The sequence below is a fragment of the Rhinoderma darwinii genome, chromosome 4 (assembly GCF_050947455.1).
Source record: "Rhinoderma darwinii isolate aRhiDar2 chromosome 4, aRhiDar2.hap1, whole genome shotgun sequence".
Lineage (NCBI taxonomy): Eukaryota > Metazoa > Chordata > Amphibia > Anura > Rhinodermatidae > Rhinoderma > Rhinoderma darwinii.
Genome location: NC_134690.1, coordinates 11,760,350 through 11,784,175, shown reverse-complemented (window position 1 = coordinate 11,784,175; position 23,826 = coordinate 11,760,350). Strand labels below are relative to the sequence as shown.

The following is a 23,826-nucleotide window of genomic DNA, read 5'->3' as shown; positions in this document are numbered from 1 at the left end:
CTGACCTGTGATGGAGCCTTAATGACCAGACGAAAGATGGAAAGTCGATGAAGCAACCTGACCTGTGATGGAGCCTTAATGACCAGACGAAAGATGGAAAGTTGATGTAGCAACCTGACCTGTGATGGAGCCTTAATGACCAGACGAAAGAAGGAAAGGTGATGAAGCAACCTGACCTGTGATGGAGCCTTAATGACCAGACGAAAGAAGGAAAGGTGATGAAGCAACCTGACCTGTGATGGAACCTTAAAGGACAGACGAAAAATGGAAAGTTGATGAAGCAACATGACCTGTGATGGAGCCTTAATGACCAGACGAAAGATGGAAAGTCGATGAAGCAACCTGACCTGTGATGGAGCCTTAATGACCAGACGAACGATGGAAAGTTGGTGAAGCAACCTGACCTGTGATGGAGCCTTAATGACCAGACGAAAGATGGAAAGTCGATGAAGCAACCTGACCTGTGATGGAGCCTTAATGACCAGACGAAAGATGGAAAGTTGATGTAGCAACCTGACCTGTGATGGAGCCTTAATGACCAGACGAAAGAAGGAAAGGTGATGAAGCAACCTGACCTGTGATGGAGCCTTAATGACCAGACGAAAGATGGAAAGTCGATGAAGCAACCTGACCTGTGATGGAGCCTTAATGACCAGACGAAAGATGGAAAGTTGGTGAAGCAACCTGACCTGTGATGGAGCCTTAATGACCAGACGAAAGATGGAAAGTCGATGAAGCAACCTGACCTGTGATGGAGCCTTAATGACCAGACGAAAGATGGAAAGTTGATGTAGCAACCTGACCTGTGATGGAGCCTTAATGACCAGACGAAAGATGGAAAGTTGATGAAGCAACCTGACCTGTGATGGAGCCTTAATAACCAGACGAAAGATGGAAAGTCGATCAAGCAACCTGACCTGTGATGGAGCCTTAATGACCAGACGAAAGATGGAAAGTCGATGAAGCAACCTGACCTGTGATGGAGCTTTAATGACCAGACAAAAGATGGAAAGTCGATGAAGCAACCTGACCTGGGATGGAGCCTTAATGACCAGACGAAAGATGGAAAGTCGATGAAGCAACCTGACCTGTGATGGAGCCTTAATGACCAGGACTTATGTGTGAGTATTTCTCCTAGATCTACATTACTGTGACTCTCCAGGTAAAAAACACTCCCTTGGAGACATCTTGGGGCAGAGCGTTCCTCACTCTCATATCCAAGTAAACTCTTGTTTGCCGTGTGCAGGAAGACTTGGTGATGTACCTGGAACTCAGGTCTTAAAGACCGCAAATATAAAGAGCTGGAATTTTAGTGAAGAGACTGAATATTGGTCTATCCCGTAAATCGTCCCCGTCTCCCCTTCATCTAGATGACAGATCCATGTTAACCGGGCCAGCAAATTGGCATCTTTAACAACTGTTCCCCTGGCAGGCATCAATGTTTCTGATCTCCGCACAATCTCCCGTAGGTAACGTCGAGCCATTCTTCAGATGAAATATCATTTGCAATTTCCCATTTACATGAAAACCCTTTAAGGCGTTCGCTTTATTTTTCTCTTCATGATAAATTTAGCAAATAAATAATTTCACACCCTATTTTTTGTAGACGTTAACGCGTTTCGTTCATTAGTACATTGCATCACATCCGAAGGTAGATTCCCGGATTCTGGTTGTCCTAGGTGACTGTGGACTCTCACGTTCCTACCACATGAGGAGCATCGTTTATTCTCTAGTTCCATGCCTGCGTGGTGCTCACGCATTTCACCCCATGTCGAATATCCTTTTTTTTAGTACAAAAGTTTTTATTTCAAAGCCGAGCAGATAAATAAAAGGTGAAGAGAAGAAATAAGAGCGGAGAGAGGTTGGTGCGGAAGCCTCGGCAGACGGAGGAGCACCACAGGCACTTAGACTTGAAAGAAACGCGCTGCCGTTAATTGACAGACTGAACCCTTAATGACTTTTCAAAGGAATTTTGTTAGATCCGTATAATGATAATGCGCAGTGGCGGCGGCGGTGGTCTTGTTATCTTGTGTGGTAGTGGTCCCCTCCGAGGTCCTGCTATATAATAAGCACAACGTGAACACAGCAAGAAGTCCTAATATATTAGCGCCCATGTGAATATTTTTTGTATGTCCGGCTTCTATAGAACGTGCACTGGACCTTCCAATAGTGAGAGGTTCTTCTACAAAGAGGTTCTTCAGCAGCTTTATATATCAGCTCTAATAATGCTGAGCTGGGGTATCTAAACCTGTCATGTGATACATTCTCAGAGAACTACAACAGCACTACATCCCTTATCATGTAATGCACATTATAACATGACTTCCCTTAAACAGTGTGCTGCTAATCCTGTGTATCTAAGCTTATCATGTGTGATACTGTCTGCTAATCCTGTGTATCTAAGCCTATCATATGATACTGTCTGAGGAGTTTCTCTTCTGTATCTAATCCGATCATGTGTGATACTGTCTGCTGACCTGTGTATCTAATCCTATCATGTGTGATACTGCCTGCTGAGCAGGTGTATCTAATCCAATCATGTGTGATACTGCCTGCTGAGCAGGTGTATCTAATCCTATCATGTGTGATACTGTCTGCTGAGCTGTATATCTAATCCTATCATGTGTGATACTGTCTGCTGAGCTGTGTATCTAATCCTATCATGTGTGATACTGTCTGCTGAGCTGTGTATCTAATCCTATCACGTGTGATACTGTCTGCTGAGCTGTGTATCTAATCTTATCATGTGTGATATTGTCTGCTGAGCCACTGTATCTAATACTATCATGTGTGATACTGTCTGCTGAGACACTGTATCTAATCCTATCGTGTGTGATACTGTCTGCTGAGCTACTGTATCTAATCCTATCATGTGTGATACTGTCTGCTGAGCTGCTGCAACTAGTCCTATTATCGGTGATACCCTCTGCTGAGCTGGTGTATCTAAGCCACACTACACACCTCATTTATGACACAACTGTCCCGTCTTTCTGGCTTGGCAGTGAGGGATCCATTGTGTCCATATACACTTTTCCTTCATGAACAGCTTTTTGTTTGGAGTTTGCTAGGAAATCATATAAAACTCTGTAAAAGTTTATAAAAGGGTTAATGTTTTTGTCTGATTCCTCTTTGTCATATAAGTAATGACTGCCCCCTACTGGTGGAATTTAGAAGTGGCATTGCCTGTTTTGCACGAGAAACATGTCAGTTTTCTGCCTGGGAATGAGCGGCTGCTTAGAGCAGATATTTCACTAGGATCAGAATTTACAATTAGATTAGAGGAGTAACGCCGTGGCCTCACATACCCAGAGGTAACATATCTCACTTCTATATCCACTACATCAAAAGAACAGGATCTTGTTCAGTGAGTGCAGCTCTGGAGTATAATACATTCAGAATCAGTACAGGATAAGTAATGTAATGTATGTACACAGTGACTCCACCAGCAGAATAGTGAGTGCAGCTCTGGAGTATAATACAGGATGTAACTCAGGATCAGTACAGAATTAGTAATGTATGTACACAATGACTCCACCAGCAGAATAGTGAGTGCAGCTCTGGAGTATAATACATTCAGAATCAGTACAGGATAAGTAATGTAATGTATGTACACAGTGACTCCACCAGCAGAATAGTGAGTGCAGCTCTGGAGTATAATACAGGATGTAACTCAGGATCGGTACAGGATAAGTAATGTAATGTATGTACACAGTGACTCCACCAGCAGAATAGTGAGTGCAGCTCTGGAGTATAATACAGGATGTAACTCAGGATCAGTACAGAATTAGTAATGTATGTACACAGTGACTCCACCAGCAGAATAGTGAGTGCAGCTCTGGAGTATAATACAGGATATAACGTAGGATCAGTACAGGATAAGTAATGTAATTTATGTACACAGTCACTCCACCAGCGGAATAGTGAGTGCAGCTCTGGAGTATAATATAGGATGTAACTCAGGATCAGTATAGGATAAGTAAAGTAATGTATGTACAGTGACTCCACCAGAAGAATAGTGAGTGCAGCTCTGGAGTATAATACAGGATATAACTCAGGATCAGTACAATATGAGTAATGTATGTACACAGTAACTCCACCAGCAGAATAGGGAGTACAGCTCTGGAGTATAATACAGGATGTTGCTCAGCATCAGTACAGGATAAGTAATGCAATGTATGTATACAGTGACTCGACCAGCAGAATAGTGAGTGCAGCTCTGGAGTATAATACAGGATGTTGCTCAGGATCAGTACAGGATAAGTAATGTAATGTATGTACACTGTGACTCCACCAGCACAATAGTGAGTGCAGCTCTGGAGTATAATACAGGATGTAACTCAGGATCGGTACAGGATAAGTAATGTATGTACACAGTGAGTCCACCAGCAGAATAGTGAGTGCAGCTCTGGAGTATAATACAGGATGTAACTCAGGAGCAGTACAGGATAAGTAATGTATGTACACAGTGACTCCACCAGCAGAATAGTGAGTGCAGCTCTGGAGTATAATACAGGATATAACTCAGGAGCAGTACAGGATAAGTAATGTATGTACACAGTGACTCCACCAGCAGAATAGTGAGTGCAGCTCTGGAGTATAATACAGGATATAACGTAGGATCAGTACAGGATAAGTAATGTAATTTATGTACACAGTCACTCCACCAGCGGAATAGTGAGTGCAGCTCTGGAGTATAATATAGGATGTAACTCAGGATCAGTATAGGATAAGTAATGTAATGTATGTACAGTGACTCCACCAGAAGAATAGTGAGTGCAGCTCTGGAGTATAATACAGGATATAACTCAGGATCAGTACAATATGAGTACTGTATGTACACAGTAACTCCACCAGCAGAATAGGGGGTACAGCTCTGGAGTATAATACAGGATGTTGCTCAGCATCAGTACAGGATAAGTAATGTAATGTGTGTACACAGTGACTCCACCAGCAGAATAGTGAGTGCAGCTCTGGAGTATAATATAGGATGTAATTCAGGATCAGTACAGGATAAGTAATGTAATGTATGTACAAAGTGACTCCACCAGCAGAATAGTGAGTGCAGCTCTGGAGTATAATACAGGATGTAACTCAGGATCAGTACAGGATAAGTAATGTATGTACAAAGTGACTCCACCAGCAGAATAGTGAGTGCAGCTCTGGAGTATGATACAAGATGTAACTCAGGATAAGTACAGCATAAATAATGTAATGTATATACACAGTGTCTCCACCAGCAGAATAGTGAGTACAGCTCTGGAGTATAATACAAGATGTAACTCAGGATAAGTAAAGGATAAGTAATGTAATGTATGTACACAGTGACTCCACCAGCAGAATAGTGAGTACAGCTCCGGAGTATAATACAGGATGTAACTCAGGATCAATACAGGATAAGTAATGTAATGTATATACACAGTGTCTCCATCAGCAGAATAGTGAGTACAGCTCTGGAGTATAATACAAGATGTAACTCAGGATCAGTACAGGATAAGTAATGTAATGTAATGTATGTACACAGTGACTCCACCAGCAGAATAGTGAGTGCAGCTCTGGAGTATAATACAGGATGTAACTCAGGATCAGTACAGGATAAGTAATGTAATGTAATGTATGTACACAGTGACTCCACCAGCAGAATAGTGAGTGCAGCTCTGGAGTATAATACAGGATGTAACTCAGGATCAGTACAGGATAAGTAATGTAATGTAATGTATGTACACAGTGACTCCACCAGCAGAATAGTGAGTGCAGCTCTGGAGTATAATACAGGATATAACTCAGGATCAGTACAGGATAAGTAATGTAATGTATGTACACAGTGACTCCACCAGCAGAATAGTGAGGGCAGCTCTGGAGTATAATACAGGATATAACTCAGGATCAGTACAGGATAAGTAATGTAATGTTTGTACAAAGTAACGGTGCATCTGTAAAAGTCTTGAATGGGGAGAAATAAATTGATAATACTTTGTTTCTCTGCTTCCCATGGCAGCAATGGAGCCAAGAATGACACCGTGATTACCATGTGATACTATGGAGGCATCTACTAATACTACTCAATTATACATTGAACCATACAGAGTTGTTTTCTAAACTTTGCCCTTCACCTCTGAGGCCCCATTAACCCTGAAGTTGGGCCCCTTTAGTTACGGAGTCCCTTAGTAGCTGCACTTCGGTCACAGTGTTGCTACTGCTGCTATTATCACACTGTGTATATATATATGGCTACTTTGTATACAGATTATAATAAACATTACACTGCTGCCATCTAGTGTAAATTTACTACAATGTCATCCGACCATTGAAATAAGTGGGATTTAGTGTAGACATTGCCGTAACAATGTTCTGTATTACATTTATATTGCGTTAGTACATAGCTAGTGGGTTAAAAAAAGATCTAAATCCTTGAAGTTCCACTATATATTTACTTACAAACCCCAGTTGATCCAAAGGTGGGCAGAAACCATCCCGGAATGGCATAGACCCAATTTGCCTAAGGGTATGTTCACACGGCGGGGGTCCGTAACGGCTGAAATTACGGGGATGTTTCAGCCTGAAAACATCCCCGTAATTTCAGCCGTACCGGCATGTGCAGGCGCTTGAACGCCGCGTCAATTACGGCCGTAATTAGCGCTGCTATTCATTGGAGTCAATGAATAGCGGCTCCAATTACGGCCAAAGAAGTGACAGGTCACTTCTTTGACGCGGGCGTCTAGTTACGCGCCGTCATTTGACAGCGGCGCGTAAATATACGCCTCGTGTGAACAGACAAACGTCTGCCCATTGCTTTCAATGGGCAGATGTTTGTCAGCGCTATTGAGGCGCTATTTTCAGACGTAATTCGGGGCCAAAACGCCCGAATTACGTCCGTAAATAGGCCGTGTGAACATACCCTTAAAGTGGAAGTAACGTCATTGTAACCCCGGCTGGCAATCGGCCATATCCCTGATTTACCATAATATACTTGTATCTCTGTATATTGTGTCTTACAAGGAAGATGTCTAGCCCTTCTTTACATCTCTCCACACTTTATTGCATTGATTTTTATAGGGTACATTTAGATATTTGTATAAAGATAACATATCTCCTGTCAGCCTAATATATTTCGTTTTGACAACCTTTCTTCATAACCGAGATATTTCACAACTCGTATTCATTAATTTGTCCTTCTTTGAACTCCTTCCATCTCTCTGATCTCTTATTTATAGACTGGTGCCCAAAACTTGACAGCATAATCAAGATGCAGCCGCACCAGTGCATGGTCAAGGGAAAAAATAATAACTTTCTTCTCTAGGATCCATGCATTCCCAATACTAGACAATATCTTGTTGGCTTTGATGCAGCAGACTGGCATTGAATGCTATAATTGACTTTATTTTCAACTGTTTTCAACGTTTTGGTGACTTTGCAGTGTAACCAGTTGTTATTTGCAGTCAATGGGCAGCAAGGAAGCTATGGGGGTTATTCACATTAGAGAATTCTTCCAGTTTGAAGTCACTTTGCTGAAAAATAACTTGAATTTTCTGCTTTAGTCTCCCATAATGATATTCACTAACTAGGAAAGCTGTTTTTATAAATCGCCTGTCATCTGAGAGCCACTCTATTCACTGTTGAGAAAAGGAGCGGTTGTCATCTGAGAGCCTCTCCAATCCCTGTTATAAAGAGGAGCTGCTGTCATATGGGAGCCACTATATTTCATTTTATGAAGAGGAGCAGCTATCATCTGAGTACTTCTTAATTCCCTGTTATGAAGAGGAGAGGCTGTCATCTGAGAGCCTCTCCAATCCCTGTTATAAAGAGGAGCGGCTGTCATATGGGAGCCACTATTTCATTTTATGAAGAAGAGCAGCTGTCATCTGAGAACTTCTTCATTCCCTGTTATGAAGAGGAGAGGCGGTCATCTGAGAGCCGCTCCAATCCTTGCTATGAAGTGCAGCCGCTGTCATCTGAAAACCACTATATTCCCTGTTATGAAGAGGAAATTCTGTCATCTGAGAATCTCTCAATTCTCTGTTTTGAAAAGGTGAGGCTGTCATCTGAGAGCCTCTCCATTCCCAGTTACGAAGAGGAGTATCAGACATCTGATAGCAACTCTATTCCCTGTAATGAAGAGGAGAGGCTGTCATATGAGAGCCGCTCTATACCTTGTTATGAGCCACTCTATTCACTGTTGAGAAAAGGAGCGGTTGTCATCTGAGAGCCTCTCCAATCCCTGTTATAAAGAGGAGCTGTTGTCATATGGGAGCCACTATATTTCATTTTATGAAGAGGAGCAGCTATCATCTGAGTACTTCTTAATTCCCTGTTATGAAGAGGAGAGGCTGTCATATGAGAGCCGCTCTATACCTTGTTATGAGCAGAATCAACTGCCATCTCAGAGCCACTTTATTTTTTGTTATCAAGAGGAGCAGTTCAAATCTAAGGGCCACTCCATCTAAAGGAGCGGCTGTCATCTAAAAGGAGAGTCACTCAATTTCCTTTTATCAAGAGTATCGTCAGTCATTCCTGTACGATTAGGTTGCTCCTGCCAATGTATTTTTACTTAGGAGAAACAGCAGTGCCCAAGGTGACAGACTGCCCCGCTTCTCCTTTATCCCAGTGCTAGAGATCATGTTTCTATTCTCCCTTCTTCCTATGTATCACTTGTCAAGAGATCTAAGATGTGTTTTTGGTGGCGTTCTCCATAAATTCTATTTATTGTTAAGGGTAAAGGTTTAAAATAGGAATAGCTGTCTATTGATGGATCAGGGGGGGACGGGACGGGACGGACTGTGACAACTTCACATTCTGAGTAAGGTTGTCACAATTATTACATAACATTTTTGAAGTCTATATGGTAAATATAAGAAACTGATGGTCAAAATGTAAAATGACTACCCAAGTGAAAGAGGAAATGTAGTAGGGGGTGTATTCATCTTTGGTGGAGTTACCCTTTAAATCATGTGCCTTACTACTAAGTAACACCCTGACAACAAAGAGTTTCTGGTACTTTGAAGGGGTGGCCCACAATAAAGTTTTCTACAATAGGTCCCCAAAAGATAAGCTGATTACAGTCTGGAACCCCAGCGATCAGCTGTAATCTGCAGGGGAACGAGGCAGCATGTGATCAATTCCCCTGCAGCTCCCCCACAGGGAGAAATAGGAATTACACTGTTCATATTGAAATCAATGGGTTGTCCGTGTAATGCAAGGACATGTTGGGTTCCTCCAGAGCGAGAGACACTCTTTGAACTCCCCTCTATTAAATCAGAATTCCCTAATAGGATATTTCTAAGAGAGACGCTCAGATCTGTCACCTGCAAAGATCTTGAGGAGTCTCACACACAGAAAAGATGAATATTTAAATCAGAATAATGAGTGTTTGTCGGAATATCTCATACATTTACATATTTTATGGGCCTGGGGACGGTAACATCTGCTTTACCAGATGACCACTAATCTGACGGACGCCCGCGGAAAGAGATTAGTGGAAATGTCATGTTCTATTTCCGTGATACTTCAACTGTTCTTGATGTGAACACATGAAATCGGTCAATCGGCGAATAGTCTGGCGTCTGGCAATGAATCACAATGATAGAGGCGAAAAAACGTAACCGCGCCAATGTCACACATATGGGTTATAGCTGTAAATAATGAGGCATTGACAAGGATAAATAATGTGACACTTCCAGCCGGGCTCTCATGCTCCAAGCTTGCAACAGGCCAGCTTAAAGGGAATGTCTATTTTAGACGAGGCCTTTCATATACTCTGCTAGGACATAGGGGTGTGTGGTGGGGTCCCTGATCTCTGAATGGTGGGATTCCATGAATGATTCTAAAGCAATAATCCCCGGCCGACTGCTTCTCACAGTGACAACACCTTATCTGGGTGGAACCTTCCGATGAATAGGGGATGTAAAAAACTGAACTACCCCTTTAATATTTATTATGAATGTACCAGTATAAAGTACAGATTTTATATTCTCTTGACCCTGGGAGACACTTTCTTCTGACCTTATTATTGTTTTCTGTTGAGTAATGTACTTTGTATGAGCGGCCAAGGAGGATGAGGGAAGGACAGTGGCAAATACTCTGAGTGGAAATCTGGTTAACAAAGCGATTGTCACTTTTCAGGCTCATTTAGTGACCGGACAAACTCATGTAAAAATCCATATAATGCTACAACCAAATAATTGAACATAATAATAAATAATAATTTAATAATTTAAATAATTATATGGAAATATTTTGGCTATACTGTCCTTATGTACAAGAATATAACTACTATAATACTGCTCCTATATACAAGAATATAACTACTATAATACTGCCCCTATATACAAGAATATAACTACTATAATACTGCCCCTATATACAAGAATATAACTACTATAATACTGCCCCTATATACAAGAATATAACTACTATAATACTGCTCCTATATACAAGAATATAACTACTATAATACTGTCTCCTATATACAAGAATATAACTACTATAATACTGCCTCCTATATACAAGAATATAACTACTATAATACTGCCCCTATATACAAGAATATAACTACTATAATACTGCCCCCTATATGCAAGAATATAACTACTATAATACTGCCCCTATATACAAGAATATAACTACTATAATACTGCCTCCTATATACAAGAATATAACTACTATAATACTGCTCCCTATATACAAGAATATAACTACTATAATACTGCCCCTATATACAAGAATATAACTACTATAATACTGCCCCTATATACAAGAATATAACTACTATAATACTGCCCCTATATACAAGAATATAACTACTATAATACTGCCCTTATATACAAGAATATAACTACTATAATACTGCCCCTATATACAAGAATATACCTACTATAATACTGCTCCTATATACAAGAATATAACTACTATAATACTGCCCCTATATACAAGAATATAACTACTATAATACTGCCCCTATATACAAGAATATAACTACTATAATACTGCCCCCTATATACAAGAATATAACTACTATAATACTGCCCTTATATACAAGAATATAACTACTATAATACTGCCCCTATATACAAGAATATACCTACTATAATACTGCCCCTATATACAAGAATATAACTACTATAATACTGCCCCTATATACAAGACTATAACTACTATAATACTGCCCCCTATATACAAGAATATAACTACTATAATACTGCTCCTATATACAAGAATATAACTACTATAATACTGCCCCCTATATACAAGAATATAACTACTATAATACTGCTCCTATATACAAGAATATAACTACTATAATACTGCTCCTATATACAAGAATATAACTACTATAATACTGCTCATATATACAAGAATATAAATACTATAATACTGCCCCCTATATACAAGAATATAACTACTATAATACTGCCCCCTATTTACAAGAATATAACTACTATAATACTGCTCCTATATACAAGAATATAACTACTATAATATTGCCTCCTATATACAAGAATATAACTACTATAATACTGCCCGTATATACAAAAATATAACTACTATAATACTGCCCCTATATACAAGAATATAACTACTATAATACTGCCCCTATATACAAGAATATAACTACTATAATACTGCCCCTATATACAAGAATATAACTACTATAATACTGCTCCTATATACAAGAATATAACTACTATAATACTGCCCCTATATACAAGTATATAACTATTATAATACTGCCCCTATATACAAGAATATAACTACTATAATACTACTCCTATATACAAGAATATAACTACTATAATACTGCTCCCTATATACAAGAATATAACTACTATAATACTGCCCCCTATATACAAGAATATAACTACTATAATACTGCCCCCTATACACAAGAATATAACTACTATAATACCGCCCTCTATGTACAAGAATATAGCTACTATAATACTGCCCCCTATATACAAGAATATAACTACTATAATACCGCTCCTATATACAAGAATATAACTACTATAATACTGCCCTATATACAAGAATATAACTACTAATACTGCTCCTATATACAAGAATATAACTACTATAGTACTGCCACTATATACAAGAATATAACTACTATAATACTGCTCCTATATACAAGAATATAACTACTATAATAATGTCCCCTATATACAAGAATATAACTACTATAATTATCTTTTTTATTTGAAAACTTGCAACAAATTATTACAATACCTTTGCAATACACTCATAACAGATAAAGAAAATAAACATTTGTCTCTTAATAACATCACAATAATTAAACAAACCATAATATATGAATATTGCTCCAGTATAGATTGTTTCAACTATTTTTCATGATATTATTCTAGACAGTATTACAGGAGAGTTCTTCTTTATTGATGACCGGGCTGCATCGCGCACACCACAGAGGGTACACGGTCACCACATTTATGACGTATAGTGAACCTCTATGATATAAACTGAGTTCGGGCTAGAAGTCTCCATACAGCAGCAAAGAGCTTCACTGTCCCACTAGATGTGGTGACTGCAGGGACACAGCAGGGACATTACTCTGTACATAAGTCTCTTGTATAAAGATGTCATTGGTTTTGTCGTCAGACAGACGCTGGAATATCGCCTGCCGCCTGCTCCTATTCTTCGGACTGTTCACATTGATGGAGGTGATTTTCAGCCTCATCTTGGTTACATGTCTTTCCTACTTTTTTTCCTTCTTCCACTGCTATGTCCTGTAACACCCCATCTTTTGGTGGACATTGGGGGGTCAGCGTCTTCATCCTGAGGTTCGTCATCTGGGTTGTGTGAGGAGACTTGCTCCATCTCTGCTTCTTCTTCCTGGTCATCTTCCCCCAGCGCACAGTAACGTCCCCCAGTTATCGCCAGCACTGGAGACTCCGGTGATTTCTTTGCAGCAGTGATTTTTTTCCTAGAAGAATCATCTGTTTTACTTCTTTTAACCGTCTGAAATCCCTCCTCATCGATACTGGTCGCTGTGGCTGGATCAGCTGGTTTTTTACTGGTCGCTTCGGCTGGCCCAGCTGGTTTTTTACTGGTCGCTGCGGCTGGATCAGCTGGTTCCTTACTGGTGTCGGGCAGATGTTTGGTGACAGAGTGACTGGATATTTTGCTTTTAGCATGACCTCTATTTTCAGTGGCTGGTGACACTTGTGCAGCATCCATAGATGGGACATTCGTCTCTGGAGCAGGGTCTCTGGTACTTTGGCTCACATCCTCGCTGGGACTTCCAGGTTCTGGGGTTGTATCTACACATATGGAGACATCCTCCTGGTCTTCCTCCATGGCTCCTTTAAAGGTCTCCTCCTTATTATGCTCTGCATGCGGACACTCCCGGAATGTATGTCCAGGTCCTAAGCACAGGTTACAGATGACAGGTCCTGTACAATCATCCTTCACATGCCCAAACTGACCACATAGTGAGCACTTAATACGGGAACAGTTGAATGCCAGGTGTCTGCCCCCACATCTATGGCACAGTCGCGGTTGACCAGGGTAGTAACATATGCCTCTCTCCGAGCCCAGGTAGAAGGAGTGCGGCAGATGTCTGGTCACTCCATTCTCCTGAACCAGCTGGATCTTGACAGAATATCCTCCATTCCAGATCTCCTCCTCATCATAGATCTTTGTTGGCAGCCTCTTCACCTCACAATATCTGCTCAACCAGTGCTGCAAATCTGCCAGAGCCACCACCTCAGACTGGAACAGGACGGTGGCAGTGACTACCTGGGGTTTAGTCAGCTGGATGACATGTAGATGCTCCCACATCGCGTGCTCCTTTGTATCATTATAAATACTCCAGAATAAATCTAGACTATATTGCAGCTTGAAACTGATGTCATAATTCCTGCTGGAGGGAACGTGGATCAGAGCGAACACCTCAGAAGCTTTAAACTTCATAAACTCCTTCAACAAAACTTTCCCAATGTAGAGTCTGGAGGGGAGGTTTTCCTCTGGTCCTGAGTACCTGATTCTGACCGCGTTCCTCCTCTGAGGTGGGGGGTTAGTCGGTCTTGTGACGCTGGAGAACAGTCTCCTGTACTGAGGTCTGTCAGCAGGTGGGTCAGGACTGGACCTCTCCTCAGCTGATTGTACTGCAGATCCTCCTGTGTCTGCTCCTGATCGCTGTGTAACCTGCACTCCATTCACTGACACTGCGGACGGCTGAACCTCCAGCACAGGGTCTGCAATGTCCGCCTCAGCCTGAGCCGCTGGTTCATCAGATATCAGACTGTCAATCACCGCGGTGAGCGAGGTCTCACTTATAATGTCAGGACATGAGGCACTTTCTTGCTCACTCCCAGGAGTGCCACTCGCATTTACTTCATCAGTACTGCACATAGAGTCTACTGCAGTTAACCCCTCGTCAGCTGGCACACATTTCTCTGCAGCTTTAGCAGCATTTTTGTTCACTGATTGCACAGACCCCACACATGATGAGAGATGTGATCCTCCAGCCACTGCACACTCATATCTTCCAGGGTTTCCCTGCTCCACAATATTATACACAGTCTTATAGTCAGTGTCTTTTTTTGCAATGATATTTTTTCTCTTCACAGTTTGGGCTCTAGTCTCCCTTTTATTCTCCATTGCCCGGTTCTTTATTTTGGGCACTGTGCATGAGTCTTTCTGCAATCTCTCCTTCAATATCACCAGCTCACGTGTACAAACATCAAGACACTCACATTTCATCAGCTTTGCCTTTGGATCAGTCTCTTGGTTAATTTCAGTTCTCAATTTGCGAACTTGCATTTCCATTTTAAAGATATTTTTCTTTGTCATTTTTGTGCACAATTCACCAACATCATGAGATTCAGTTGACTCACCAGCCACCATTTCCAGATCTTCACCTCCACCATCTCCATGCTGCAGGTCAAACTCCAGACTCTGGGCTTTCCCAGGATCATCAGCCCAGGGCCCCTCCCCTCCACCTGGGTCAGAAGCCATGCATAGTCCTAACAGGGAGCTCACAAGCACACGTCTATCCTCTCCTATGGACAAGAATATAACTACTATAATACTGCCCCCTATATACAAGAATATAACTACTATAATACTGTTCCTATATACGAGAATATAACTGCTATAATACTGCTCCTATATTCGAGAATATAACTACTATAATACTGCCCCTATATACAAGAATATAACTACTATAATACTGCCACTATATACAAGAATATAACTACTATAATACTGCTCCTATATACAAGAATATAACTACTATAATAATGCCCCCTATATACAAGAATATAACTACTATAATACTGCCCCCTATATACAAGAATATAACTACTATAATACTGCTCCAATATACAAGAATATAACTACTATAATACTGCTCCTATATACAAGAATATAACTGCTATAATAATGCCCCCTATATGCAAGAATATAACTACTATAATACTGCCCCTATATACAAGAATATATCTACTATAATACTTTCTCCTGTATACAAGAATATAACTATTTTAATACTGCCCCTATATACAAGAATATAACTACTATAATACTGCCCCCTATATACAAGAATATAACTACTATAATACTGCTCCTATATACAAGAATATAACTACTATAATACTGCTCCCTATATACAAGAATATAACTACTTTAATACTGCCCCTATATACAAGAATATAACTACTATAATACTGCTCCTATATACAAGAATATAACTACTATAATACTGCCCCTATATACAAGTATATAACTATTATAATACTGCCCCTATATACAAGAATATAACTACTATAATACTACTCCTATATACAAGAATATAACTACTATAATACTGCTCCCTATATACAAGAATATAACTACTATAATACTGCCCCCTATATACAAGAATATAACTACTATAATACTGCCCCCTATACACAAGAATATAACTACTAATACTGCTCCTATATACAAGAATATAACTACTATAGTACTGCCACTATATACAAGAATATAACTACTATAATACTGCTCCTATATACAAGAATATAACTACTATAATAATGTCCCCTATATACAAGAATATAACTACTATAATACTGCCCCCTATATACAAGAATATAACTACTATAATACTGTTCCTATATACGAGAATATAACTGCTATAATACTGCTCCTATATTCGAGAATATAACTACTATAATACTGCCCCTATATACAAGAATATAACTACTATAATACTGCTCCCTATATACAAGAATATAACTACTATAGTACTGCCACTATATACAAGAATATAACTACTATAATACTGCTCCTATATACAAGAATATAACTACTATAATAATGCCCCCTATATACAAGAATATAACTACTATAATACTGCCCCTATATACAAGAATATAACTACTATAATACTGCTCCTATATACAAGAATATAACTACTATAATACTGCCCCTATATACAAGAATATAACTGCTATAATAATGCCCCCTATATGCAAGAATATAACTACTTTAATACTGCCCCTATATACAAGAATATAACTACTATAATATTGCTCCTATATACAAGAATATATCTACTATAATACTTTCTCCTGTATACAAGATTATAACTATTTTAATACTGCCCCTATATACAAGAATATAACTACTATAATACTACTCCCTATATACAAGAATATGACTACTATAATACTGCCCCTATATACAAGAATATAACTACTATAATACTGCCCCTATATACAAGAATATAACTACTATAATACTGCTCCTATATACAAGAAAATAACTACTATAATACTGCCCCTATATACAAGAATATAACTACTATAATACTGCCTCCTATATACAAGAATATAACTACTATAATACTGCCCCTTATATACAAGAATATAACTACTATAATACCGCCCTCTATATACAAGAATATAGCTACTATAATACTGCCCCCTATATACAAGAATATAACTACTATAATACCGCTCCTATATACAAGAATATAGCTACTATAATACTGCCTCCTATATACAAGAATATAACTACTATAATACTGCCCCCTATATACAAGAATATAACTACTATAATACTGCCCCTATATACAAGAATATAACTACTATAATACTGCTCCTTATATACAAGAATATAACTACTATAATACTGCTCCTATATACAAGAATATAATTACTATAATACTGCCACCTAGATACAAGAATATAACTACTATAATACTGCTCCCTATATACAAGAATATAACTACTATAATACTGCTCCTATATACAAGAATATAACTACTATAATACTGCTCCTATATACAAGAATATAACTACTATAATACTGCCCCCTATATACAAGAATATAACTACTATAATACTGCCCCTATATACAAGAATATAACTACTATAATACTGCTCCTTATATACAAGAATATAATTACTATAATACTGCTCCTATATACAAGAATATAACTACTATAATACTGCCACCTAGATACAAGAATATAACTACTATAATACTGCTCCCTATATACAAGAATATAACTACTATAATACTGCTCCTATATACAAGAATATAACTATTATAATACTGCCCCCTATATACAAGAATATAACTACTATAATACTGCCCCTATATACAAGAATATAACTGCTATAATACTGCCTCCTATATACAAGAATATAACTACTATAATACTGCCCCCTATATACAAGAATATAACTACTATAATACTGCTCCTATATACAAGAATATAACTACTATAATACTGCCCCCCTATATACAAGAATATAACTACTATAATACTGCCTCCTATATACAAGAATATAACTACTGTAATACTGCTCCTATATACAAGAATATAACTACTATAATACTGCCCCCTATATACATGAATATAACTACTGTAATACTGCTCCTATATACAAGAATATAACTACTATAATACTGCCCCCCTATATACAAGAATATAATTACTATAAAACTGCCCCTATATACAAGACTATAACTACTATAATACTGCCCCCTATATACAAGAATATAACTACTATAATACTGCTCCCTATATACAAGAATATAACTACTATAATACTGCTCCTATATACAAGAATATAACTACTATAATACTGCTCCTATATATAAGAATATAACTACTATAATACTGCTCCTATATACAAGAATATAACTACTATAACACTGCTCCCTACATATAAGAATATAACTACTATAATACTGCTCCTATATACAAGAATATAACTACTATAATACTGCCTCTTATATACAAGAATATAACTACTATAATACTGCCCCCTATATACAAGAATATAACTACTATAATACTGCCCCTATATACAAGAATATAACTACTATAATACTGCCCCCCTATATACAAGAATATAACTACTATAAAACTGCCCCTATATACAAGACTATAACTACTATAATACTGCCCCCCTATATACAAGAATATAACTACTATAATACTGCCTCCTATATACAAGAATATAACTACTGTAATACTGCTCCTATATACAAGAATATAACTACTATAATACTGCCCCCTATATACATGAATATAACTACTGTAATACTGCTCCTATATACAAGAATATAACTACTATAATACTGCCCCCCTATATACAAGAATATAATTACTATAAAACTGCCCCTATATACAAGACTATAACTACTATAATACTGCCCCCTATATACAAGAATATAACTACTATAATACTGCTCCCTATATACAAGAATATAACTACTATAATACTGCTCCTATATACAAGAATATAACTACTATAATACTGCTCCTATATATAAGAATATAACTACTATAATACTGCTCCTATATACAAGAATATAACTACTATAACACTGCTCCCTACATATAAGAATATAACTACTATAATACTGCTCCTATATACAAGAATATAACTACTATAATACTGCCTCTTATATACAAGAATATAACTACTATAATACTGCCCCCTATATACAAGAATATAACTACTATAATACTGCCCCTATATACAAGAATATAACTACTATAATACTGCCCCCCTATATACAAGAATATAACTACTATAAAACTGCCCCTATATACAAGACTATAACTACTATAATACTGACCCCTATATACAAGAATATAACTACTATAATACTGCTCCCTATATACAAGAATATAACTACTATAATACTGCTCCTATATACAAGAATATAACTACTATAATACTGCTCCTATATACAAGAATATAACTACTATAATACTGCCCCCATATACAAGAATATAACTACTATAATACTGCCCCCTATATACAAGAATATAATCACTATAATACTGCCCCCTATATACAAGAATATAACTACTATAATACTGCCCCTATATACAAGAATATAACTATTATAATACTGCCTCCTATATACAAGAATATATCTACTATAATACCGCTCCTATATACAAGAATATAACTACTATAATACTGCCCCTATATACAAGAATATAACTACTATAATACTGACCCTATATACAAGAACATAACTACTATAATACTGCCCCCTATATACAAGAATATAACTACTATAATACTGCCCCTATATACAAGAATATAACTATTATAATACTGCCTCCTATATACAAGAATATAACTACTATAATACTGCCCCCTATGGGGAAAAAAAGAAGACTCTGAGTTTTCTTGCTCTTTCACAGATCTTAGGTGCTGCAGGTAGGAGGGTCGGGGATTAGGGTCTAGAACGGCTGTAACTTTGACAATTCTCATGCTTTTATACATTGTTGCTGATTATTTTCATTTGTTGCATTGCTGATAATGTTCTTTCTGATACTTTGTTCTCTGTTGTCAGCACTTTTATACCGCGACTGGTTCCCGGGATAAATCGTTTCTTCTTCTGGTTGCTGTTTTCGGGCAGAAACGATCGTGTGGATATTAGCTACAAAGTTTTTAACTTTGACTGTTTGTTTAAGCAGCACGTGCAGGACTGGGCCATTCCCATGTGAGTAGAAGTGACAGAAGTTTTTTCTTCTAACAATATGACGTAAAACGCTGAGTAACTTTGTCAATATTTTACTTTCTCCATTCATATCCAGAGCTGCCTTCAAAATTCTGCTGGTCGCCCTGGGAAACAGACAGCAGTTTATCTCCAACCCTTGTCAGACATGTGACCTAGTACTTACTATGTAACCGTCACCTGAGCTCCCACAATGCACTGCTCTCTGGGAATAGGAAACCACCCGAGTTCCGAATTTTGTGTTCGGCCTAATGTATGTGGCCCTATTAATGCACTAAGCACGTGTTGTACCCACATGTTTCCCAGATTTGTGGGGTACCTAAGTGCCGTAACCCCACCAACATGGGCACAACTACAGCCTTATCAGCTGCTACATGGCCCAGAGCCTATGGGGCCACGCAGGTGCTGAAATGGCGCTGCTTAAGTGAATTAGTCACGGTCTCGTAAATCTGTTACAAGACAGTCCCCTTTAAGAACGAGCATTTATCATGGATCTGGTCCAGTGACAAACTTCCTTTAAATAATAAAATGCCGTTTGCTTTTACTCCTTAACTGCCCTAGATCGCCAAAGATAATATTAACCTCTAACCCACCCTAGATCTCCAGATACTAAGTATTAAAGGGGTTTTATAGGACTATAATATTGATGGTCTATCCTTAGGATAGGCCATCAATATCGGATCCTTAGGATAGTCCATTAATATCGGATCCTTAGGATAGTCCATCAATATCGGATCCTTATGATAGTCCATCAATATCGGATCCTTAGGATAGTCCATCAATATCGGATCCTTAGGATAGGCCATCAATATCGGATCCTTAGGATGAGCCATCATTATGCAATCCTTAGGATGAGCCATCAATATCGGATCCTTAGGATAGGCCATCAATATCGGATCCTTAGGATAGGCCATCAATATCGGATCCTTAGGATAGGCCATCAATATCGGATCCTTAGGATAGGCCATCAATATCGGATCCTTAGGATAGGCCATCAATGTTCGATCCTTAGGATAGGCTATCAATATCCGATCCTTAGGATAGGCCATTAATATCGGATCCTTAGTATAGGCCATCAATGTTCGATCCTTAGGATAGGCTATCAATGTTCGATCCTTAGGATAGGCCATCAATATCGGATCCTTAGGATAGGCTATCAATGTTCGATCCTTAGGATAGGCTATCAATATCGGATCCTTAGGATAGGCCATTCATATCGGATCCTTAGGATGAGCCATTAATATCCGATCCTTAGGATGAGCCATCAATAGCAGATCCTTAGGATGAGCCTTTAATATCCGATTCTTAGGATGAGCCATCAATAGCAGATCCTTACGCCTCATGCACATGATCGAGTGCGCCGGCCGAGTCCCGTCAGCGATCCAAGGAAAGATAGAACATGTCCTATCTTTCCTCGGATCGGAAACTCGGATCATTTTTCACAGACCTGATTCACCCGCTAAAGTGAATGGGTCCGTGAAGACTATCGGGTGCCACTCGGATGCCGTCAAAACGTGCATGAGTCGTAAAGATGTGGGAGCACAGCTCAATGACAACCAGTAATGTGTTCAGGTCGGTTGTCGCATCCCCTCCTCCGCTCATGTTTCGTGCTACTTCGGTAACGGGAATTTTTTTTTTTGCCTCTGTTCTAGAGAGAAAACCAAAGAGGCTTTAATGCAGCTGAAATCCTGGCTGGAGAGGAATCCACGGGTGGTGGCGCATTTCCCAGTTGAAATTCGATTTGCCAAAGGAGATGACATTCTACTGAGTCCGTGCTACCACCGAGACAGCTGCTACATGAACATCATTATGTACAGGTGAGACATCCCCGAGTGCTAACCTTATAGAGATGTCACGTGGGAGAGCCCTCCGCAGAGTGATACTCGAACAGCGGGTAGCTGCAAAAATAGGAGTATCTTTCTTGAGGGGTGTGGCTTATATAAAAGGGCGTGGCTACATATATTCAGACCCCCTATATTAAAATCAGATCCTAGATTAGACCCTGTAATAATCAAAGACCAGACCTGACCCCCTTAATATGGTCAGACCTCCTATATTAATATAAGACCCCTAACTTAAAGGAATATTCCCATCTTATTAAGTAGATATCACTTTAATGATTGATGGGGGTCTGACCTATGAACCCCCCACTGATCCTTAAAATTTAAGGATCTCAATGCTATAATAGATATGGTACCCTCCACTGTTTTTGTTATGCACATCGACGCACTGGATACCCGCTGTGCAGGGAAATTCAGCTGGAGCCATTCAAGTGATGGGACCGGCTCTAGCTACCTGCACGGCCGGGTGGCCGGAGGCGCCATTAATGTCCTGAGTCCAGACCTCAATCCAAGAGACAGTTTATGGCTGGATGTTCTAGCTGTTCATTCACAGTAATGATGTAACCTGACCCAACAGTATAAAGCCCGGACTACACCGCCGGGGCTCCTATGGCAAAGAAATAGCACACAACCTTTTCAGGGTCGAAAAAATTCAGCCATGATGGATTTTTTGCACCCGTCGCAGGGTTGCATGCAATTTTTTTTACCGTAGGAAACCATTGCGTTGGCGACAGTCCCGCAGGTTTTCTGTTCTGTGTAGTCCGGGCCTTACAAAGAAAAATGAGAAAAAGTTGCCATGTCCACACATCTTGATACTATGTAGAAACCATACTGTAACAGTGACTACCGGGAGTACAGAGCCTTCATCTATGAGGGTAATGGACACCAACACATGGTGAGAGGTGAGGTTTTGACTGGAGATTTCCTTTAAGAAACTAAAAACAGTAGCGTGTGGTATTCTGGTTATTGTAGTTCTCCACATTCCAGGCGCAGACTTGTAGATATAAAGGAGCTACAGATTCCAGGAATATTTTCTTTATACTTTCTCGGATGAGAGCGTGCAAGCGGTCAAACATTTGTCAGTGGTTTAAGTCTAATAAATTTAATTTGTAGTCCGATTGAAGTTTCTGTACATTATATTAATTCTTTAAAATCCTCTTCCCCTTAGGCCATACGGGAAAGATGTTCCGCATCAGGATTACTGGTCAGAGTATGAGAAGATCATGAAGCAAGTTGGAGGACGACCCCACTGGGCTAAGGTAAGGCCCATACATATGACATCTTGCATGTTTACCAGCATTCAAAAATACTAAAAAAAATTGTAGCAAATTAGACAATCCCTCCCGGCCATCCACACGCCACCCACGAAATGGCCAAAGGGATTTGATCAGTGGCGTAGTTATAGGGGTCGCAGCCGCGACCTGGCCCCTAAGCCAGGGGGCACATAGGCCCCACTTAACAAACTGTCCACTGTGTAGACCCGCCAACGTGGCGTCCTTCGAGGGGTCCAACAGCGGAGGATTGCAGGGCTGATCGTCGGCAGGCTCTCTTGTCTCCCAGATGTGCCGATGGGAGGCGGCAGAACGAAGTCCGTGACGCTCGCCCAGGTTAGGGCCAGACGAACGTCACTGACTCCGCCCCATCACTGACTCCGCCCCATCACTGACTCCGCCCCGTCACTGACTCTGCCCTGTCACTGACTCCGCCCCGTCGTGGACTCCGCCCTAGTCACTGACTCCGCCCTCTCCTTTACTTTCTGAGAGTCATGAGAGCCCCGTATCTAAGCCTACTATGTGGTAGACTTAGATACAAGGCCTATGTGTTTATACTATCACTTGGGCCCTGTATCTAAGCTTAACACATGATAGGCTTAGATACAGGGCCTATGTGTGATACTGTCTGCTGGGCCCTGTATCTAAGCCTAGCACATGATAGGCTTAGATACAGGGCCTATGTGTGATACTGTCTGCTGGGCCCTGTATCTAAGCCTAGCATG

At 39.4% G+C, this 23,826-nt stretch overlaps 1 protein-coding gene across 1 annotated transcript in view; it reads left to right on the top strand.

Moving 5' to 3' along the window:
• LOC142759700 (L-gulonolactone oxidase-like) overlaps positions 1-23,826 on the top strand; it is a 167,850-nt gene that overhangs the window by 143,227 nt on the left and 797 nt on the right. The window contains exons 9-11 of the mRNA XM_075862169.1: positions 19,825-19,974; positions 21,642-21,806; positions 22,999-23,089. Of these exons, the coding sequence (XP_075718284.1) occupies positions 19,825-19,974; positions 21,642-21,806; positions 22,999-23,089 (406 nt within the window). The remainder of the gene's footprint in view (positions 1-19,824; positions 19,975-21,641; positions 21,807-22,998; positions 23,090-23,826) is intronic.